This window comes from Solanum lycopersicum, chromosome 7 (genome assembly GCF_036512215.1).
Source record: "Solanum lycopersicum chromosome 7, SLM_r2.1".
In the NCBI taxonomy this organism is placed as follows: Eukaryota; Viridiplantae; Streptophyta; class Magnoliopsida; order Solanales; family Solanaceae; genus Solanum; species Solanum lycopersicum.
The window spans coordinates 49,546,129-49,569,642 of NC_090806.1; the positions used below are offsets into that span (position 1 = coordinate 49,546,129).

At 34.1% G+C, this 23,514-nt stretch overlaps 1 protein-coding gene across 3 annotated transcripts; it reads left to right on the forward strand.

Annotated features, from left to right (window-relative positions):
- The first annotated feature begins 954 nt into the window (after positions 1–954).
- On the forward strand, positions 955–20,320 carry LOC104648464 (uncharacterized). 3 transcript variants are annotated; one of them, XR_011210690.1, is made up of 3 exons: positions 955–1,721; positions 14,884–20,047; positions 20,118–20,320. XR_011210690.1 is itself a non-coding variant. In XM_069286867.1 (2 exons), the coding sequence occupies exon 2, from the start codon at positions 16,277–16,279 to the stop codon at positions 18,125–18,127; it is 1,851 nt and encodes a 616-aa protein (XP_069142968.1). In that variant the 5' UTR covers positions 955–1,721; positions 14,884–16,276; the 3' UTR covers positions 18,128–20,320. The 3 variants fall into 3 exon arrangements, 1 of the variants encoding a protein (XP_069142968.1); XR_742515.4 differs by having other exon boundaries at positions 19,757–20,320; XM_069286867.1 differs by having other exon boundaries at positions 14,884–20,320.
- Positions 20,321–23,514: the final 3,194 nt, after the last annotated feature.

Sequence of the window (23,514 nt, forward strand, 5' to 3'; positions counted from 1 at the left end):
GTAGGTAGGCTTAATATTGAAAACTCGGCTATACTCCAACATTTGCTCTTAGAACTTATTCTCGAGCATCTCGATTCCTTCATAAATTGGTATGGAGATGTCTTCACGTTTCTTTCAAAATCGTGAGTTAAATCAAGTGTATCGAACTATAAGTGGCCTGAATTCTCATATAGCCTGAGATATATAGGAGACCCATTTCCGGGGTTCGGCCATAATTCTTAAAGACCATACCAGAAGCCCTTTCTAGAGGATTAAGATGTGGTCTACCAAAATTGGATTAGTCAATTTCATTTTCCTCGCATTTCTTGCATCAATCCAAATAAAATGAGGGACAGTTGTTGACACCCATTTTTGACCCTCCCCTGTAGAAATTGATTAACGAGCTTCTAAATCTAAGCGATTGGAAATAATTTAATTTTATAAAATTTAAAATTTCCTTATATAATTTTTCTATAGTCTTTAGATAATATATATGATTTATAGAAGTAGTTATTTTATATATATCTGAAAATCGTTCCAATAGATTTTATTTTGTTTTAAACAACTTAACTATTTAATCTAGCCATTTAATAATTTACGCATTTGTATTAATTATTAATAATTAAATTGATTAATTTATTTTCGTTATGATTAAGGAGCTTGTCGAATTTATTTATAATTAATTTATCTCATTTATTTAATTCGGATGAATTTGCGAAATAATTTTTAATTGATTAGTGTTCTAGTTCTCAGACAATTTTGGGTCTCCTTCTCTTTTCCATTAGCCCAATTCAATTTCCCAACCATTTGAAAATGTCTAGCCCACCCCCAATTCCCTTCCCTTTTTTTCCCAATTTCAACCAGCCCATTTTCATGCTTTTAAACACCATATTTTCAACCCCAAAATCCCAATCCAGCCCTTTTCGCATCCAAACCCGGCCCAATTTCCTCTTCACAAAGGACAATCCAGAGTAACGTAAACACTCCCAGAAACGATGCCCACCTTCAACCTCAGCAACCCAAAACCCGACCCGCATCGTCTTCTCTTCTTCTAGCGCATGAACGGCAAATACATAGCATTATTAGACGATCTCGCTACGTGACAAAAGCAATGGGTATAGCGTGAAGAGAGAGTTCACGGTGATACACACAAGTTACACGATAAATCGAGCAACTGTTTTTGCATTTTTATCTTCCATTAGCTTTATCCATACAACAGAGCGGTTCCAAACCTTCAACCTCGTCCTTGACTTGTGTGAATGAAGGCCACGTCAACCACAAGGACGATTGGGTTGAATCCAGGCGGTCCGTTCCCTGCATCCTCACAATTTTGAGGGATTTTTGGGTGGAATTCTCGTCAAAAGATAGTTGTTCTTTGGCCCTTGAAAATTTGAATTGATACTTTTATTTTGGGGATTCCAAGTTTTCCCTTTTTCCCCCAAAATCTCAAACCTAATTTCCCATCTATATATTCTTTTTCATTCACTATAAGAAGGGAGGAGAAATTTTTGGAAAAAAAAGGGAGAAGGGGAAGAAAGATTTTTAATCGGAAGTTTTTTTATCATAGAGAGTTTGAGGAAATTTCTGGAGAAGATCGATATAGAGATATAGTGAGGCGTCCTAGGCAAAACTTAGTTGCCGACGAAGTATTATGCTTTTTTTTTGCGTGCGAGTTCCTGTTAGGGTGGTGGAAGCCGGTCCCTGTCTAGCTCGTTGTTATCCCACTCGTTGCGCCAAAGAAGGTAATGCCTCCTTCTTCATAATATTTTGCATATACTATGTTTCTGATGTTGCCTTCGAGTGTTTTGGAGGCCTGTGTCGCAGCTGTTTGTCATTGTAATCTTTGGTATTTTGATGTGTGTATGAGTGCTTGAAAGACTTTTCGTTTGCTCGTAATGTTAGTTCCAAATATTTGAGTTGATTCTTTAACTTCTATGTCTTCAGAGCCAATGACTAAAGATTTCACGTAAGTTTGAGTTTAACATAAATGGTGATTTCAAATGGTTAAGGTTGAGTGCTCTTCTGTTAATTCTTGATGCTATAAGGTTAAGTTGTTTGTCTCCCCGCTGCCGTTATATCTGAACCCTTTACCGAGTTTCCATCGGCATGCTTTGCTCAATTTTTAGTATATTTTTTCTATCATTCAGCTTGGGTCTCTATTTGTTATTGGGTTTTTAAGTATGTTTAAAGTTAAAATTCACTGATGCAGCAGTAGACCGCCGCCTTGTGGCACCATTTTTATTTATTCTTAGAGCGAAATGTTTTTCTCCCTTTTGTTAGATTTTCAAAAAAATGCTTTTCCCTATTTAAGTTTGAAGTTCTGAAGCCATTTATATTTTCTGCCAGCGGCCACTGTTTAATGAGTTTTTGGCGAATTCATGTCTAGTTTATATGCGATTTATCCTAGTTGGAGCGACGGGTTTTTAGAGTCTTTATTTACATTTTAGTATATTTATCTGGGATCATGTTCATTTAGTTGGGTTCAGCTCTAATGTAGTAGCTTGATTCAAATTCCTTTCTTTTGGCTGAAATCATGCTAAGAATAAATGTTATAAAAATAGTCGAGTCTCTTTAAAGCGTGAGGCTTTGTTCCTTTTCGTTTACGCATCTACTCTTTCTCTTATTCTTTTTCCTTAAATCGTTTCTTTCTCGCCTTGAGCCTGACCTATTGGATGAAGTTAAAATTGGTTTCAACATAAATATTAGCTAGTTCCTACTTCCAGGTTTGTTTTATGTTTTGTTCCTTAGTCTTAGTCCATGATAGATTTGTGAGTATCGATTTTGTGGTCATCTTGGTTTGTCGCTGTTTGGTTCGCATTAGTGTTTTGGAGAACTAATTGTAATGAAGTTCTTTTTTTTTCTCAAAGTTGGCATTAGTCCTTCGACTGATCATAAAGTATAAATTTACTTACCTCTATCTAGTCACTTTATATGTGGTTTCGTTTGCTTCTCTATTCTTTTTTTAAAAAATCTTGCTTTTACTAAAATTCGACTCATAAGATCGTTCAGGATATTATCTCTTTGGTGGACAATATCTCATTATATGATCTGTTAAACTCTTAATTTCAGGTAGAATTGTCTAAGGCTCTACTTCTGTCCACTTTCTTAACTGTATGTTTAGTATATGTCAATATGATAGAATGCCATAAAAGGAAGGGGGGGTTGATTGAGGTCAAAAGATGGAATTAGCTTATAATTTGTGCGTCATTTACATCTGTAGTTTCTAGTTTATGCTCGAGCTTTGACCTCTTTGTTCGAATGATACATGTGACACAATTTTACTCTTTCAAAAAAGTTAGTAACACTCGTTTGTTCATTTTATTCTTTTTTATTTGTTTAGGTGGTTACTGCTTTTAATTTATCCTCTTGTTCGTTTGCCTAAAATTCTGTTAGAGCTATTTTTTTAATCTCTAGTTGGTTTAGAGTTGCAGCTGCAATGGGGTCTCTTGTGACACCTTTGAGAAGTTAATTTGTCTTATATTTTGGGTTGTTACTGCTAATTCCACTAATAACAGTAGTAATATAATATACATATAAATGAATAAATAAAATGATAATAATAAATAATATTAAGTTTTTGTATTTATTTCCCCTTGCCATTTGAAGCATTACCTGTTTTCTTATATTTTTTCTTACTTTTGTTATGCATGTGATGCCTTACCATATTTTTGTTACTGTCTTTCGTGGATTACAGGATAAAATGCAAATGTTTAGTTTTTTGAAATTAGTTAGTTAAAAAAAATTGCACCCCTTTGTTCATTCATTGTTAAGTTACAGATTTAAAGAGTCTTAGTTAAATGTGTTTAGATGATGATTTCCCTTCTTAGTCTTTTTGCCTTTATATGCCTCGTTTATCATGTTTTTATGTTTAGCTAATAAGTTCTTTTTTTACGAGTAATATATCCTAGTCGTGATTGTTGTCTGTAATCATCATTTACTTGGGATATAACTCTTTACATTTTGTGTTTATAAGTGTGTCAGTATTATACCCATACTTATATCTTAGAATGATCCACATATCTACCTCCATTTCCTTTAGTTATTTGTTTATTCATGTGTTCATTGGATACTTATCTCTTTCGCAACTTCATTCCTTTTTTTGCATGTGAATCCGTTCAAGTTTGCCAAAAACTCACTTATCCCTTGCATTTTGAGAGAGTTGTAAAGACTTGCTTTTCCTTCCCTCGAATCAATAAGTTCTAAAAATCGATGAATAGATTGTGGTTTGAAAATTCCAAGAAGTCTGAGATTTGAATAGTTTGGGCCAAAAAGACCTCTTTTTATTTTTTTAAAAATTGTATTTTACTATCTTTGGGCCTAAGCCCTTTTGTATTATTGTTACCTTGAATAGTTTTGGACAGGTACAAATTGAGTGGGCCTAAGACCACAAACAAAGGGTCAAAATGCCGGTCCAGGCAAACAGAAATCGGATCATAAGTAATGCGGAATTAAAGGAGAAGAAAGCTTACAGAGAAAAATACTTTTATTCAAACTTCAAGCAAACTTCATTATACATAAGAGAGAAAGAGATATTCAGAATACAGTGTGAATTTTCTGATGATCTCTAATGGGAATTTAATCCTCTTTTATAGAGGGAAAATAAATGTCTTTTATCTGAAGGCTTACAAGTGGATGGCTGAGATATTGCCGACACTGGGGGGGGCTATCAAAAGATAATGGGAATCTTCTCTTTTGATAATGCATCTTCTTTTGATAAAGGCAATAGTGCTTTCCAAAAGAGCTTTGTCCTTTAGCCTCTCAGTGGATGCCAGTTTAGAGAATAATGAAAGTTGCTAACACAAAAGATAATTCCGGCTTTGCCTCTATCTTTTGCGAAAGGTCATTTCCTATTCATTAAAGAATAATGAAAGTTGCTAACGCAAAAGATAATTCCGGCTTTGCCTCTATCTTTTGCGAAAGTTCATTTCCTATTCATAATCTGGGTCCATGTAGGCCAAGGCTAAACCTTTGGGATTGCACATGTCACCATTATCGTCATCTTCTCCTTCAGAAGAAGCAGCATCCTTGAGTAGTTTGAAGATCTGTTCTTCAGAATGATCTTCGATGTTGTCCATAGCTTCCTTCAATTTTTGTTTGAGGGCTGCTTTGGATAATTTCTTTTGAGAAGTCTGGACCTTCTCAGTGTTCTGTACTGCTGAATTTCCTTGCTGTTTAGGAACCCAACCTTTTACCTGTATTTGTTTGCACAAATAATTGATGCGATCTATTTCGCTTTTGACGAAGTTCCAGGTGATGATATAAGAGATTATTTTCTTAATGTAATATTTGCATATTTTTATATGCTCTGGTAATGTTGTTATCTCCTCCTGGGTTTGAAATTCTGCATACCTAGCGGAGAATCTTTGGGGTAGAATTTCCTTGGTGCCTCCAAATAAATTCCACCATTCATAAAACCATCGTGGGATGATGGCCTTTGTTAGTGGTGTGTTGTATTTAATAAACCAAGTGTGCCTTGGTCTGACATAGAGGAAGTTCATCCATTCAACCTTATAATCATACCAGTTATAAGTCTGTGGGCGGTGTGTCATTGTCAAAGCAATTGGAGTGTGAAAATGATCTGCAAACCATTCTGTTGGTTCTAGTATTCTCTTGATTGTAATCCTGGAATACATGATTTGATTATCTGCATCTTTGCAATGCTCGATGTCGACGGATTCTGTATCCACTAGTATGGCTTCAAAGTATCTCCTGGTTTTTAGTGGATTATCTGTATCCACATAATTAAAATCAGTGTAACAAGGTTTTATTAATAAATCAACATCCATGTTAGATACTTCTTTACTGAGTGCCATCAAAGGTAGTATTTATGACACCTGAAAGTCAAAAAATTCTTCTTTTTGATTTAGTTTTGAGGAAATTGTTTTAGTCAATTCTGGATTGACTGCTTGGGCAAAAGTCTCAGGGGCTTTCATCGTGTAAGCTGTTTTTGTTTGGCGGGAGGATGAAGCTTCAAGAGCAACAGTTGGTCTCAAATTTAGACTTTGAGGTAGAGGGGGGTAGTTTGGCCTCTGGGGCTTTTGTTGAGAAGAGTTTGGTAAATTTGGATAATCTACTAGGACTGTGAAAAAGTTTTTGGAATTTAAAGCAGGTCTTGTGGATGAAGATTCTGCTTTGGATGGTGTAAGTGGAAGGAGCTTGAATGGTCTAGCCATTTTTTGTTTTGGAAGATCCTTGTCTCCCTTAGCTGCTGGCTTAAATGGCCTCATGTTTTCCCTGCAAAAATTCACGGTTTAAAAAATCTGGCAAGGACTTGTTTTCTCCTTTGATGAAATCAATATCAAAATCAAAGCTAGATAGTAGAGCTTGCCACCTAGCAAAGATTTGTTTTGAAACAATGTTTTTAACATCTTTTTGAAGAATTTCTTTAGCAGACTTGCAATCTACTCTTAGCAAAAACTTTTTGTTGATAAGATCATCCTGAAATTTTGTTATACAAAGAACAATAGACAAGACTTCTTTTTTAACAGTAGAATAATTCTTTTGAGAAGAATTTCAGATTCCCGAAGTAAATCGGACCAACTGTTCTGTAGATTCAGGATCTACCATTTGTTTTAGAATACCTCCATAACCAAGGTCAGAGGCATCAGTTTCAACAATCATGGAAGCATGAGGATTGGGGATCCCTAAACAAGGAATTGTTTGAACTAACTCTTTAACTCGAATAACCGCTTGGGTTTGTTCAGAACTCCATGGAACAGGGACTTTCTTAAGTCTCTTGTATAGAGGCTCGCAGATGTGTTTGATTTTTGGAATAAAATCGGCAACATAATTCAAACTTCCTAGAAATCTCTGGAGCTGGGTTTTTTCAATAATTTCATTGGGAAATTTAGAAGAGAACTCTAGGGCTCTGCAGATGGGTTTAAAAGTTCCTTGAAAAAGATCATGGCCCAAGAACCTAATCTTTGTTTGAAACAAAATCATTTTCTTAGCACTAACTACTAAGCCATTGTTTTTGACTATATTGAAGAATGTGTTGAGGTATTTAAAATGAGAATCAATGTTTTTAGAAAATATTAACACATCATCAATATAAATAATTGACATGTAAGAATAATCATTGAAAATGGAATTCATGATGTTTTGAAATTCAGAAGGGGCGTTTTTGAGCCCAAAAGGCATTACATTCCATTCAAATTGGCCAAATGGAACATTAAAAGCAGTTTTGTACTTATCTTTTTCAGAAATCTGTACTTGCCAAAATCCCGATTTCATATCAAATTTGCTAAAAAATTTTGCATTAAAAATCCTTTTCAAAAGGTCTCTTTTGTTAGGTATAGGATACCTAATCCATTTTAAAACGGAGTTGAGAGGCTTGTAATTAATTACAAGTCTAGGAGCACCTCTTTCTTTCTCAGAGTTTTTATTAACGTAGAAGGCAGAGCAACTCCAAGGGGATTTTGAAACTCTGATGATGCCATTTTTTAAAAGAGTATTAATCTCTTCTTTGCAATATTCCATCATTTCATGATTCATCTGAATGGGTCTTGCTTTAGTGGTAATAGCCCTTTCAATGAATCCTTCAATGCAAGGTAAGGAAACAATATGCTTTTTTCTATTCCAAAAAGCATTAGGAAAATCGGAACAAATTTCCTTTTCAAATTTCTCTTGAAGATTTGCTATTTGGTTAACAATCTCCGGGGTTTTTAGAATTTGCTCAATTTTCTTAATACGGATTTCATCCTTTAAAAAGGTGAGATGTTGAGAAAGTTTGTTTATTTTGAAAACAGTTTTTTCTCTGACAAAATCACTTTCTTCTTGAGAAAGAGTTTTTACAAAAGGGAAAAGGAGATCTTTTCCTAATATATTAGTGGAGATGCCATCCAGTGAAGTAAAATAAGGTTTTATTAGGGTAATAAATGGTATTCCTAGGATGATATCTTCATTAATATCTTCAGTAATAACGAAATCATTTGTTAAACAAATGTCATTGTTGCAAATATGGGCTTTAGAAAGCTTATAGTTTATTTTCAAAAGTTCTCCTGTAGCGGAGTATAATTTTGAAGTACTTTTTTGTAAATACTGAAGAGGAACAATACCTTTCATGATGCAGTTTCTATCAGTACCGCTATCAAGCAAAGCAACTTTGTTAATAACAAAATTTTTGTTAATCACTATTTTGATAGGGATATGATGGCTCTGAGGTCTGATAGAGGAAATTACTGTTAAACCTGGTGTTGCAGAAGTGGAAGCATTGTTATTGGTTTGTGTAAAAACTTCTAGTTCAACCAGATGGTTATTTTTGATGTCAGTATTGTTGATGTCAGGTTGATTGATATCATCCTCATTATTCGAATTGTTTTTTGAGGAGCTGTGCCTAGATTCATAATCTAAGAAAGCTGGTTTTTTAGAAATCTGACGGATAGGAGTGTCAGTTTCTATCATGGAAAGACGGGATTTGATTTCTCGAATTTCTTTTTTGAGAAGAGAAACTTCATGACAAAGATCCGCAATGGTTGGTTCAGAATGATTTTCTGAACGATTCATGATTTGTTTCATGCTGAAAGGTTCAACAATAGGACGAGACTTTGGTTTGTCTGTATTGAGGATCAAATTTTTGAGTTTTAGGAGGAAACGATTCCTAGCCTCATCATCATTGATATGTTGTATGACATCAAAAAGGGCTTCTTTTGAGTTATCAGAAAGAACCCTAATCTGAGGTTCTTTTCTGCAAGTGCAACCTTTTTCTGATTGACTAGAATCTGAATCATAGTCCAGGTTGATGTCCTCATCTGAGCTGTTTTCTTCAGGTTCATCTGAAATGTCAGAAAATGGTTCATCAAGGATAGCGAGAAGTTTACCTTTCGTCTCCTTATCCATGTCAAGAAGATTGACTTTCTTTTTCTTTGTTTTTGAATGGCATTTGTTTGCTCTATGGCCTCTTTTTCCACAGTTCCAACAGACGTCTTGTTTCTTTTGGGTTGATCTCTTGGATCTAGTTTTCTTTCTTTCGGATTTGGAAGATTTAGAGGAATCATCCTTCCTTGTTGATTTTCTTCTGTAGGATTTTTCTCTTTCTTCCTTCTTCTTAGTATCCGGTGGAGTAATAAATCCAAAATCTTTACAAAAGCTTCCAAGTTCTTTCCTTGAAGAAGATTGTTCCTTCTTAAGCTGGTGTCTTAGCTTGATGTCTGTGCATAGCTCTAGGGCTACGATGTTAATGGTGCTTACCAGGTCACCATAGGTAAGATTATTATAAGGAATACTACCATTATTCCTGTCTTGTATTTTGGTTCTTACCTTATCTGCAAAAAGAGGAGGTAAGCCACTGATGAAACGTTCCTTCCAGTAATCCGAATTGCAATCTGGACGGATCATGACTTTGCTCAAAAAAGCATGTCTGTAGTGGATGAAGTTGTCTAAGTTTGGGCAGCTTAGATTACTCAGAATTTGGAGACTTCTGTCCTGAAATAAATTAGGTTCTCCAATAAAATGTTTAGCAATATGGTAAAGCAAAGTGGCACAAGTGTCTTCCCTTGTTTGAGTAGAAGTTGTTTGTGTGTTACCTTCAATCTTTACAACAGTTTCATTTGCTGTTGCGGTGATAATGAGATGCTTGACTTCGTCAGTGCAGTAATTGTCCCACCAATGTTTTAACATTCTAGTGAAACCTACAATAATCATATTTGCAGCATCTGTGTCTGAGGACCCTCGCATTTTGTACGCGGTGATGGCTACTCCCATTTCATGGAGTTTATTGTAAACTTGATGTTCTACAAGGCCATCAATATTCCATTCAGTGGTGCTCCTTCCTTCATGAGATGAAGTGGATAAGAAAGCATTTTCTTCATACTGCAAATCTGGAAAAGATGGTTTGCTGTGGTAGTTTTTCATGTTATGAAAATGACTATTTCCATGTTTTTGGAGAAGATTGGTTTTTTCTGAAGATGGGTTTGGATTGGTTTGGATTGTGGAAACACTTTCTTTATCTTTCTTTTTAGATATGTTAAAGTTATTGAGTTGAGTGTTGATTTTTTTGATGATACTTCCTGTAACTTCAAATGTATCAGAAAGTTTTGGGAATTTTTCTTTGGAAAATTCAGGTATTTTAAATCCTGGGTAGGTTTCAATTTCATGATTGGATGAAGTAGAAGTCGGTGTTGGTCTTCCACTAAGATATGGTCTTGTGTCTTCTATTTGTCTAGAGACCACATGGAGGAGTTGGTTTGTATAGTTGTTTTGTTCAATAACTCTATCAATATCTGCAGCAACGAGTAATGCGCCTGTCTTATAACTCTTCTCTTTGAAGGGAGAGGCTTTTATCACTGTACATGCAATAGGAATATTGATTCCTTCAAGAGGAGGAGTGGTAGATTCTACTACTTTGTTAGAAGATGTATACCATTTATTAATGATAACTTGTAAAGACTCGGTACAAATTTCAATTATACCAGTCATTTCAAACCACTTGAAGAATTCGATTTCACAACCTATTCTTCTCATATCTTTCATCCAAATTTCCCTGAAATTTTCTCTTTGCTTAAGAGTATAAGAGGAAACATACCATTTTATTCTGACTTGATTGTCAGGGTGAATCCATTGTTCTTGTAGAATAGTTGGATTAGGTTCAAAGGGTTTGTTTACCTTTAACATTCCCAACCAAGCAGGCTTATCAGTAGGCGGTTCCATCTCGCTTGCTGTAGGACTCCCTGAAATGTCTTGGTAATAAACTTTAGGTACATTACCTCTGAAATCAACCCCTGTTACCTTACCTTTACTATTGTCTATATCACTGTTTGCAATAGTAATGTTGTCTTCCTCGTCCTCGAAAGTTTTAGAAGAAGATGGTTGGTGAGTCGTCTTAGAAGGGCACGAAGAGGAGGGTGACCAAGACGGTCGAGCAGATGAAGATCTCATTGATGGATTCTCAAGAAATTTTAGATCAATAGATCCATCGAGAAACTGAATAACCTTTTCTATTTGGGATCGTGGGGGATGAGAAGTAAAAGGTTGTGTAATGTTCTCAAAATGCCATTCGTTATTTGAGAGAATATCCTTCCATTGTAAGGTTCTAGGAACAAAAATGGAACTATGTGAGTGGTTAGCTTCCATGAGCATGGTTTCTCATCTGACGCTTTCAAGACACGCTTTTGGAGCAAGTTGAGTTTTCATAAGTCTATAATAGACCCTATAGACTACAGCAATTTCTCTAGAATCAGTTTTGCTATTAAGATTTTTGGTTTTGACATTGAGAGTCAAAGTGTCTGTGACATTAGGATCATTAATGTCAACCGAGAAATTAGGATAACAGTTGAAGTAAACTGGTCCATCAGTGAGATTACTTTGAAGTAATCCAAGAAGGGAATCGTCAAAATTAAGAAATCTGTCATCTCTAAGGAGAACGCAGACAGGAATATCAAGACCTCTTCTGAACAGAGGTTTTACAGCAACTTGAACTAAACCAATATGTAAATAGTTGAAGCTAGATTTGTACCTATCTAGATCTTTGTCTTTGAGAAGACGAACAATTTCAGAAGAATTGTTAATGGCAATAGTAGATTCACAAGTTTTAATATTGCAACGAGTGAGGAAACTGAAATTACCTAATTGATAAATCTTTTTGAAAGGTTCTTCTGGAATACTCCAGTTTTGTAAATCATTTTCAATTTTAGCAATCTTTGTTGATTGCGAAGATATATTAATTTTATTTAAAATATTTTGATTTTTATCCATAAATGAAGAAGAACTGTCTAAAGGACTTACAAGACAAAATTTAAGATATCAAGTAAACATAAGTCAAATATGTTGGAGTTTAAGTAATATTAATAAAATATAATTCAAAATCTTTTATAAATTATTCTATGATAGGTGCTCATGGTCTGACAATCAAGTTCATTCTGATAGAGTCATCTTAGTTACGGGACCACCAATAGTACTAACTCTTTGACGCCCTCCTGGCTATAGCGAGTGTTCCAAGTTCATGATGACCAACGCATGCTCTGGATATTAATCGGATACCTCATACTCATATCAGAAGAACGATACGCCTCACACCAAGTATAGAATTAATATAAAATAATAAGTATAAAATATTAAGCAAATACTTAAAACATAACATATAGAATTATAAATTACTTCATAAATAAATTACTTCATAAATCAACAAGGAAGGATGATTCCTCTAAATCTTCCAAATCCGAAAGAAAGAAAACTAGATCCAAGAGATCAACCCAAAAGAAACAAGACGTCTGTTGGAACTGTGGAAAAAGAGGCCATAGAGCAAACGAATGTCGTTCAAAAACAAAGAAAAAGAAAGTCAATCTTCTTGACATGGATAAGGAGACGAAAGGTAAACTTCTCGCTATCCTTGATGAACCATTTTCTGACATTTCAGATGAATCTGAAGAAAACAGCTCAGATGAGGACAACTATGATTCAGATTCTAGTCAATCAGAAAAAGGTTGCACTTGCACGGAAGCATTCTGCACTTGCTGAAAAGAACCTCAGATTAGGGTTCTTTCTGATAACTCAAAAGAAGCCCTTTTTGATGTCATACAACATATCAATGATGATGAGGCTAGGAATCGTTTCCTCCTAGAACTCAAAAATTTGATCCTCAATACAGACAAACCAAAGTCTCGTCCTATTGTTGAACCTTTCAGCATGAAACAAATCATGAATCGTTCAGAAAATCATTCTGAACCAACCATTGCGGATCTTCGTCATGAAGTTTCTCTTCTCAAAAATGAAATTCAAGAAATCAAATCCCGTCTTTCCATGATAGAAACTGACACTCCTATCCGTCAGATTTCTAAAAAACCAGCTTTCTTAGATTATGAATCTAGGCACAGCTCCTCAAAAAACAATTCGGATAATGAGGATGATATCAATCAACCTGACATCAATAATACTGACATCAACAATAACCATCTGGTTGAACCAGAAGTTTTTACACAAACCAATAACAATGCTTCCACTTCTGCAACACCAGGTTTAACAGTAATTTCCTCTATCAGACCTCAGAGCCATCATATCCCTATCAAAATAGTGATTAACAAACATTTTGTTATTAACAAAGTTGCTTTGCTTGATAGCGGTGCTGATAGAAACTGCATCATGAAAGGTATTGTTCCTCTTCAGTATTTACAAAAAAGTACTTCAAAATTATACTCCGCTACAGGAGAACTTTTGAAAATAAACTATAAGCTTTCTAAAGCCCATATTTGCAACAATGACATTTGTTTAACAAATGATTTCGTTATTACTGAAGATATTAATGAAGATATCATCCTAGGAATACCATTTATTACCCTAATAAAACCTTATTTTACTTCACTGGATGGCATCTCCACTAATATATTAGGAAAAGATCTCCTTTTCCCTTTTGTAAAAACTCTTTCTCAAGAAGAAAGTGATTTTGTCAGAGAAAAAACTGTTTTCAAAATAAACAAACTTTCTCAACATCTCACCTTTTTAAAGGATGAAATCCGTATTAAGAAAATTGAGCAAATTCTAAAAACCCCGGAGATTGTTAACCAAATAGCAAATCTTCAAGAGAAATTTGAAAAAGAAATTTGTTCCGATTTTCCTAATGCTTTTTGGAATAGAAAAAAGCATATTGTTTCCTTACCATACATTGAAGGATTCAATGAAAGGGCTATTACCACTAAAGCAAGACCCATTCAGATGAATCATGAAATGATGGAATATTGCAAAGAAGAGATTAATACTCTTTTAAAAAATGGCATCATCAGAGTTTCAAAATCCCCTTGGAGTTGCTCTGCCTTCTACGTTAATAAAAACTCTGAGAAAGAAAGAGGTGCTCCTAGACTTGTAATTAATTACAAGCCTCTCAACTCCGTTTTAAAATGGATTAGGTATCCTATACCTAACAAAAGAGACCTTTTGAAAAGGATTTTTAATGCAAAATTTTTTAGCAAATTTGATATGAAATCGGGATTTTGGCAAATACAGATTTCTGAAAAAGATAAGTACAAAACTGCTTTTAATGTTCCATTTGGCCAATTTGAATGGAATGTAATGCCTTTTGGGCTCAAAAACGCCCCTTCTGAATTTCAAAACATCATGAATTCCATTTTCAATGATTATTCTTACATGTCAATTGTTTATATTGATGATGTGTTAATATTTTCTGAAAACATTGATTCTCATTTTAAACACCTCAACACATTCTTCAATATAGTCAAAAACAATGACTTAGTAGTTAGTGCTAAGAAAATGATTTTGTTTCAAACAAAGATTAGGTTCTTGGGCCATGATCTTTTTCAAGGAACTTTTAAACCCATCTGCAGAGCCCTAGAGTTCTCTTCTAAATTTCCCAATGAAATTATTGAAAAAACCCAGCTCCAGAGATTTCTAGGAAGTTTGAATTATGTTGCCGATTTTATTCCAAAAATCAAACACATCTGCGAGCCTCTATACAAGAGACTTAAGAAAGTCCCTGTTCCATGGAGTTCTGAACAAACCCAAGCGGTTATTCGAGTTAAAGAGTTAGTTCAAACAATTCCTTGTTTAGGGATCCCCAATCCTCATGCTTCCATGATTGTTGAAACTGATGCCTCTGACCTTGGTTATGGAGGTATTCTAAAACAAATGGTAGATCCTGAATCTACAGAACAGTTGGTCCGATTTACTTCGGGAATCTGAAATTCTTCTCAAAAGAATTATTCTACTGTTAAAAAAGAAGTCTTGTATATTGTTCTTTGTATAACAAAATTTCAGGATGATCTTATCAACAAAAAGTTTTTACTAAGAGTAGATTGCAAGTCTGCTAAAGAAATTCTTCAAAAAGATGTTAAAAACATTGTTTCAAAACAAATCTTTGCTAGGTGGCAAGCTCTACTATCTAGCTTTGATTTTGATATTGATTTCATCAAAGGAGAAAATAAGTCCTTTCCAGATATTTTAACCCGTGAATTTTTGCAGGGAAAACATGAGGCCATTTAAGCCAGCAGCTAAGGGAGACAAGGATCTTCCAAAACAAAAAATGGCTAGACCATTCCAGCTCCCTCCACTTACACCATCCAAAGCAGAATCTTCATCCACAAGACCTGCTTTAAATTCCAAAAACTTTTTCACAGTCCTAGCAGATTATCCAAATTTACCAAACTCTTCTCAACAAAAGCCCCAGAGGCCAAACTACCCCCCCTACCTCAAAGTCTAAATTTGAGACCAACTGTTGCTCTTGAAGCTTCATCCTCCCGCCAAACAAAAGCAGCTTACACGATGAAAGCCCCTGAGACTTTTGCCCAAGCAGTCAATCCAGAATTGACTAAAACAATTTCCTCAAAACTAAATCAAAAAGAAGAATTTTTTGACTTTCAGGTGTCACAAATACTACCTTTGATGGCACTCAGTAAAGAAGTATCTAACATGGATGTTGATTTATTAATAAAACCTTGTTACACTGATTTTAATTATGTGGATACAGATAATCCACTAAAAACCAGGAGATACTTTGAAGCCATACTAGTGGATACAGAATCCGTCGACATCGAGCATTGCAAAGATGCAGATAATCAAATCATGTATTCCAGGATTACAATCAAGAGAATACTAGAACCAACAGAATGGTTTACAGATCATCTTCACACTCCAATTGCTTTGACAATGACACACCGCCCACAGACTTATAATTGGTATGATTATAAGGCCGCATGGATGAACTTCCTCTATGTCAGACCAAGGCACACTTGGCTTATTAAATACAGCACACCACTAACAAAGGCCATCATCCCACGATGATTTTATGAATGGTGGAATTTATTTGGAGGCACCAAGGAAATTCTTCTCCTTTAATTCCGCATTACTTATGATCCTTTATGGTATCAGAGCCATGTTGGCAGTATTCATATTTGGTATGAGCAGCTAAATATAAATACTGTCTAAGGCATTACAAAATTAATTTATGAAGTAATTTATAATTCTATTTGTTATGTTTTTAAGTATTTGCTTAATATTTTATACTTCTTATTCTTTTATATTAATTCTATACTTGGTGTGAGGCGTATCGTTCTTCTGATATGAGTATGAGGTATCCGATTAATATCCGGAGCATGCGTTGGTCAGCCTGAACTTGGAACACTCGCTATAGCCAGGAGGGCGTCAAAGAGTTAGTACTATTGGTGGTCCCGTAACTAAGATGACTCTATCAGAATGAACTTGATTGTCAGACCAAGAGCACCTATCATAGAATAATTTATAAAAGATTTTGAATTATATTTTATTAATATTACTTAAACTCCAACATATTTGACTTATGTTTACTTGATATCTTAAATTTTGTCTTGTAAGTCCTTTAGACCGTTCTTCTTCATTTATGGATAAAAATCAAAATATTTTAAATAAAATTAATATATCTTCGCAATCAACAAAGATTGCTAAAATTGAAAATGATTTACAAAACTGGAGTATTCCAGAAGAACCTTTCAAAAAGATTTATCAATTAGGTAATTTCAGTTTCCTCACTCGTTGCAATATTAAAACTTGTGAATCTACTATTGCCATTAACAATTCTTCTGAAATTGTTCGTCTTCTCAAAGACAAAGATCTAGATAGGTACAAATCTAGCTTCAACTATTTACATATTGGTTTAGTTCAAGTTGCTGTAAAACCTCTGTTCAGAAGAGGTCTTGATATTCCTGTCTACGTTCTCCTCAGAGATGACAGATTTCTTAATTTTGACGATTCCCTTCTTGGATTACTTCAAAGTAATCTCACTGATGGACCAGTTTACTTCAACTGTTATCCTAATTTCTCGGTTGACATTAATGATCCTAATGTCACAGACACTCTGACTCTCAATGTCAAAACCAAAAATCTTAATAGCAAAACTGATTCTAGAGAAATTGTTGTAGTCTATAGGGTCTATTATAGACTTATGAAAACTCAACTTGCTCCAAAAGCGTGTCTTGAAAGCATCAGAGGAGAAACCATGCTCATGGAAGCTAACCACTCACATAGTTCCATTTTTGTTCCTAGAACCTTACAATGGAAGGATATTCTCTCAAATAACGAATGGCATTTTGAGAACATTACGCAACCTTTTACTTCTCATCCCCCACGATCCCAAATAGAAAAGGTTATTCAGTTTCCCGATGGATCTATTGATCTAAAATTTCTTGAGAATCCATCAATGAGATCTTCATCTGCTCGACGATCGTCTTGGTCACCCTCCTCTTCGTGCCCTTCTAAGACGACTCACCAACCATCTTCTTCTAAAACTTTCGAGGACGAGGAAGACAACATTACTATTGCAAACAGTGATATAGACAATAGTAAAGGTAAGGTAACAGGGGTTGATTTCAGAGGTAATGTACCTAAAGTTTATTACCAAGACATTTCAGGGAGTCCTACAGCAAGCGAGATGGAACCGCCTACTGATAAGCCTGCTTGGTTGGGAATGTTAAAGGTAAACAAACCCTTTGAACCTAATCCAACTATTCTACAAGAACAATGGATTCACCCTGACAATCAAGTCAGAAGAAAATGGTATGTTTCCTCTTATACTCTTAAGCAAAGAGAAAATTTCAGGGAAATTTGGATGAAAGATATGAGAAGAATAGGTTGTGAAATCGAATTCTTCAAGTGGTTTAAAATGACTGGTAGAATTGAAAATTGTACTGAGTCTTTACAAGTTATCATTAATAAATGGTATACATCTTCTAACAAAGTAGTAGAATCTACCACTCCTCCTCTTGAAGGAATCAATATTCCTATTGCAGGTACAGTGATAAAAGCCTCTCCCTTCAAAGAGAAGAGTGATAAGACAGGCGCATTACTCGTTGCTGCAGATATTGATAGAGTTATTGAACAAAACAACTATACAAACCAACTTTTCCATGTGGTCTCTAGACAAATAGAAGATACAAGACCATATCTTAGTGGAAGACCAACACCGGCTTCTACTTCATCCAATCATGAAATTGAAACCTACCCAGGATTTAAAATACCTGAATTTTCCAAAGAAAAATTCCCAAAACTTTCTGATACATTTGAAGTTACAGGAAGTATCATCGAAAAAATCAACACTCAACTAAAAACTCTCTCTCTCTGCTTATCGATATTTGTCGCTAGTTTTAGGGTCGAACCTTCAAAATCCCCGAGTAGCACTATTATGTTTTATCTGCCAAGCCTAAAATTGATCGACTTTAAAAGACTTAAAAAATAAATTAAATAAATTTCGCAAGTTAAATAGTTCACTTAAAAGATAGGCTAGTATTTCACTTTCAAACGAAGACTAAGTAATTTTTCAATTCAAATTAAAGGTAGAGAATTTTTAGCCAAGTAACTTAGTTTGTCGGATAATCACGAGTTAGTGAATATTTTAGGTGCCCTTAAAGACTTCCTAAAATATAAATAGGAATCCCCAAACCATTTTAAAGTTTTCAATCGATTTTTCTTTTTAAGTCTTTTGAAAATATAGTTTTCTTGATTTTTCTTTAAACATTAAGTGGTGACTCTAAAAAAGTCTCAAAAACCAATAAAATAATATATTTTTCCAAAAACTTAATTAAAACACATCTCATTCAAGAAGCCTTCAGCGACATCCTCCATTCTTTCTTCTCCTCTGGGTATGAAACCCCCCGCCATCCACAACCATATTATGTTATCAGCCTTGACCACTTGATCTTCTGGGAAAATACTAAAATAGAGAAAACACTGCTTGAGCGCCGTTGACAAATCATTGTAGCTTAAGGATAGTATGTTGCAGATTTCAATAGATTTATCTTCTTTAATGTTCTTCCAAAGGTGATCTTTAACCTTTTGTCATCCATTTTGTATCTTTTTATGCGAAAGTAGTCCGCTCAATACAACAATAACAAGAGGTAAGTCTCTACACTTATCCACCATATCCTTAGCTAGACTTTTCATTTCTAGAACCATTGCTCGAACATCAAGTAGCTTCCTACAAAAGAGATCCCAACTTTCTTCTTGGATTAGGAAACGAAGTTTATGAACAAAACCTCTATCCTCTGCCCTTTCAACGACATCCTCTTTGCGCGAGGTGATAATGACTCTGCTGCAATTCTTTCCATCCGGGAGTGCTCTTTTCAAACTCTCTCATGCTTCTCTCTGCCATACATCATCAACCACCATAAGGTTTTCGCGTTCTTTCAATAAATCACGAAGGTGAATTTCTAGATCCCTTTCTGTCATCCTTTCCAACAAATATAGAGTTTCCTTGGTGCAACCTTGGATGGATTTGATGATAGTCCTAAGAAGATCCATGGTGTTGTAATCTTGAGAAATACATATCCAAGCGTGTGTAGGGTAGCTAGAGACTATATTAGGAATTTTTAAGAGGTTTCTCGCAAGAGTGGTCTTGCCTAAACCCATCATTGAATAAATGAAGAGGAAACTTCGACGAGGCTCTTCTTTGAGAAGTTGAGCTAGGAATGTTTGTACAACATCCTGAAAGCCAACAAAAATGTAATCTTGGTCATCCACATTTTCCTGCATTGTTATTGATATTTTAATACCATAAGTATCTCGTTTGTTAGTGGCATTAAATATCTAGTAATTTTGTTATATCCCGCAACTTAATTTTCGTTAGTTCCTAATTCAAATTACTCATGTGTGATAGTAAGTAAATAGCGAAAAACAATACAATCCAGTAATCTAGTTTCAATCTGCTCAAATTTAATTCAACCTGCCCATTTTAAGTAGTCGTACATGACCTTGTACACTAGAAATGTTCACAAGAAAATTGACTCAGGTGCCTCTTTTAGTTGAATACTTGTGAAAGTTGCATTGTCCCCTCTAATGGAATATTTTCCCTTGCTTCTTGACCTTCAAGCTTTGATGAGTTAGCGATGGCTTCTAATATAGCCTTTGGTAGCCAAAATCCAAGTCTTTCAATCGAGGTTGCACGATCAAGTACCAATGGTTCCCGTAATGTGATCTGAATGCCATCATATGTCTTTCAAACCTCGGGAGAACCATCCTAAGCCAGCAACAACAACATCGATGCTCTTGACATCCCAGCTCATTCCACGTGCTTTTACTTCTATCTTTTGCCATTGTCCCAACTCAGAAACTTGCTCCATGGAATGGGAGGCTGAAGATTTAAACACAAAACGCAAATAAGGTATGGGGCCTCTTAACAGAAAGTAACATGTTGGACTTGGTATTTACTCATTGATTCTACACTTGTATAGGTTTCTATCCCGAATTCGTGTAATTGCTCTTATTCTTGTTACATCTGAGGCATTTTGAGGATACATTGAGAGGTTGTTGCTTGTCATCCTAGCGGACTCTCTTGTTTCTTACCTTATGCTTTGTTTTATTTGAGATACAATGACATTGGAACTTGTTATTGTCTTTTAATTTGACACCTAATACATTAGCGATTGTACGCGTAGCAACCACGTTTTAGGCTTATATTAGAACAAATAAGTTAATGTGTGTCTCTAAGAATTCTGTTATAGTCTAGAGAAGTAATTGTGCCTTATCCCAAACTACGTAATTTAACGACGCTTCGCGCAAGCATAAATAATCTTTCTAAGCTTTTGAACAACCTTTACAATAATCCACTAACATAAGAACAAAAAAGAAGTCAATTTTAGTAGGTTTGTAGAACATTTCAACATAAATAAATGATTTGACATTATCATATATCTCAAAAATTATAAATATATTTTTAGTGATTAAAAATAGCTTAATATCTAATTATTTTGATCTTTACATATTTAATCATAATAAATGTTTGATTATAAATTCTCTTGTTAAAATTGAGTGATGTTCTAATGTAGCAATTAAACATCAGTTTTTCTATTTTTTGTACATGAAAAATATAGAATCTTATAATATTATGATGAGATAACTCCTTGTGAAAAATAATTATGTGAAATTTTTTATAATAAATATTTTTTATAAATAAGTTAAGACCGTTAAAAAATGTACACCATAACAACATAAATAACTTTTTAAGGGACAATCTACTTGACTGAGGTCAAACATTCACCACTTTTCGTTATTGTTACTTTGTTACTCTAACAAAATTTATAGAAGCAGGAAAATTTATTTGAAACAAAAACGAAATAATAATGTTGACCCTTTTTGAAAAATTTACTACTTGTTGAGAAATGTGTATGTATATTGTTGCATTATGAAAGTATAAGTAGGTAAAAATATTAGACTCTAGACTCATGTTAAAGAAATATTCTCAAACATTAAAAAATTAAAAATTAATTTAACTTATATAACGCAAACACTCAGGAATGACTTGGGACATGAAGAACATCAAATGACTTGTCCCAGTACTTCTAGTCCAGTTTAGAGGCTTATTTCAGACATAGTAGATTCAGCTTAGTATTGAGTTAATATTTCCGTTGTATTAAACTCATTGTTTTCAAATATCTCAGTTATAGAATATGGGTATTCCCCATCTTTTAAGATTTAATTATGATTTAGCTTCCGGATCAGTTTATTATCTTTAGTATGCTCATGATCATACCAGCAGGATTAGCTTGGGATCACTTGTGGTTCTAAGTTCCGTATCCGCTTCTCGAGGGTAGTTCGGGGCGTGACACTATCCATCTCAGAAACAAAATTAAGAAAATGATTACACAACATTATAAAAGGTGTGAATAATTCATCAAAGTTATGCATCTCTTTAGCCTTTCATTTACTTGTATCAATCCATAAATGAAACAATGAAAATTCAAACTCTTATTTCTTTACCTCAACGATATATTAGATCGCCAGTTTTTCCCTCAACTCATCGATCTTTAATTCAAATGCAATCGCTGAGTTGATGGGCATGTTCATGTTGTATCAATACAATTTATCGACAAGTATGATTTAATAAATTGAGATTTTTTAAGAAAGAATGAAAAGAACAATTTAGAATACATCAACTAATGTATTTTGAAATACAAACTGAAGTGGTCAGTAACTTCTTTGACCACCTTTTACTATGGTTCCACGATAAAGATGAGATGAAGAGTATGCCAAGCAGAAGAATCAACATCTTCTTGTGATTTTCTTCTACTATATATCGGATATTCAAGTTTTTCTCATCTTATCGATCTATTGCAATGTTGTATTTGAGATTCACAAAAGAAATTAGTTTTCAACAATTATTTATTATGTATCTTATCAAATTTTTGATAAATTTGAATGAACATGAGACGATGAATAGAGAAAAATAAATGAATTTTGAATTTTTTGATCTGGAAGTATTTGTTGAATTATTTGAAGCTAGGAGGATTTGGAGGAGGGTTGAGAGAATAAAATTTGATTTTTTTGAATTAATTGAAATTGTTACGATTTGAGAAAGATTGACAACAAATTGATTAGCTTGATTTGGGGAAATCAAATTCAAAATTGATTCCCTTTCCTTCAAAAGTGTAACTGATTTTGTTTTAATGTATCTAAATTATTTTCTATGTATCCGAATAGCACTGATTTTAAAGGGATTTTTGTAAATTGAAAAAATTAGGGATATAATGTTATTTAGGTTTTTACACTATGTGATTTAGGTAAGTTATACAAAAAATTATATGCCTCAAATTATAGGTACCATTGATTATGAAAACATAACTCCAAAAGAAATTTGGTATGAGATATGTTATTTAAAGTATAACAACACTTGTTTTTATCAAGCCAAGAAAGTACCCCTATAAAAATTGATTCAGGGTCAGGAACCAAATAATTTTCATCTAGAAGTTTAAATGTGTGATATATTATTCAATTAGTCCACCACTACACTGCATAAAGATGAATTTCCAAATAAAGTTGCGTGAATATTAGATTCTCTAACATTAGGAAGAGATGAGAAGCAGCTGGAAAATAAGTTTATTCATAATGATATATCATTGATATGATCCTCGTTGAAGATATAACTTAAGTCAACTGTCAGACATATTCACTGACCATAAGTTATAGTCCAATTATAAATATTCAACTGAAAGGTACTTGACGGACATAATTCATGACACGCTGGAAGCGTGATAGATAAATCAACTCAAAAGATGAAACTTCTTGACAAAAAAGTTGAGAAAATAATTAAGATGGTCATAATAATGAGGCAGGTTCTCTGGAAAAAGGACCATGACATAACACTTCATAAAACCTTGGCAAAGGTTCAGGTACCTAAAAACAATGAAATATAAAGAGATCTTGGCAAGTTATGTCATTATAGAACTGATATCAAATAAACCATCGACAATATTTTTAATATAATTTAGCGCTCAAAATTATAATGGTGACTTGGATCTTGATATTAAATCGGTCGGAAGTTGACAAATAAATGGTTGGCCAAAGAAAATACAATTCTAGTAAATTATATTTCAGTTGGAAAAGTGATATTTTGGACTTATTGTTCATATACAAAAATATAATGTTAGTAGGGTACAAATGAATTATTGTGTAATAAACAAAATCGTAAAATATAAAGTACGATTTGTGTATTAAAAAATAAATTTTTTTTTCAAAAGTCCTGACATTATTGTATGGAGATGTATGCTCCTAAGGTGGATGTAATGCGGTTTCTATTAATCTAACAATATATGAGAAACATGAATACGCATGATCAATGAATAACATATTCTA

What these genes read in the sequence shown, in the direction of transcription:
- LOC104648464 (XM_069286867.1), top strand. Translation starts at nt 16,277, where the DNA reads ATGGATAAAAATCAAAATATTTTAAATAAAATTAATATATCTTCGCAA.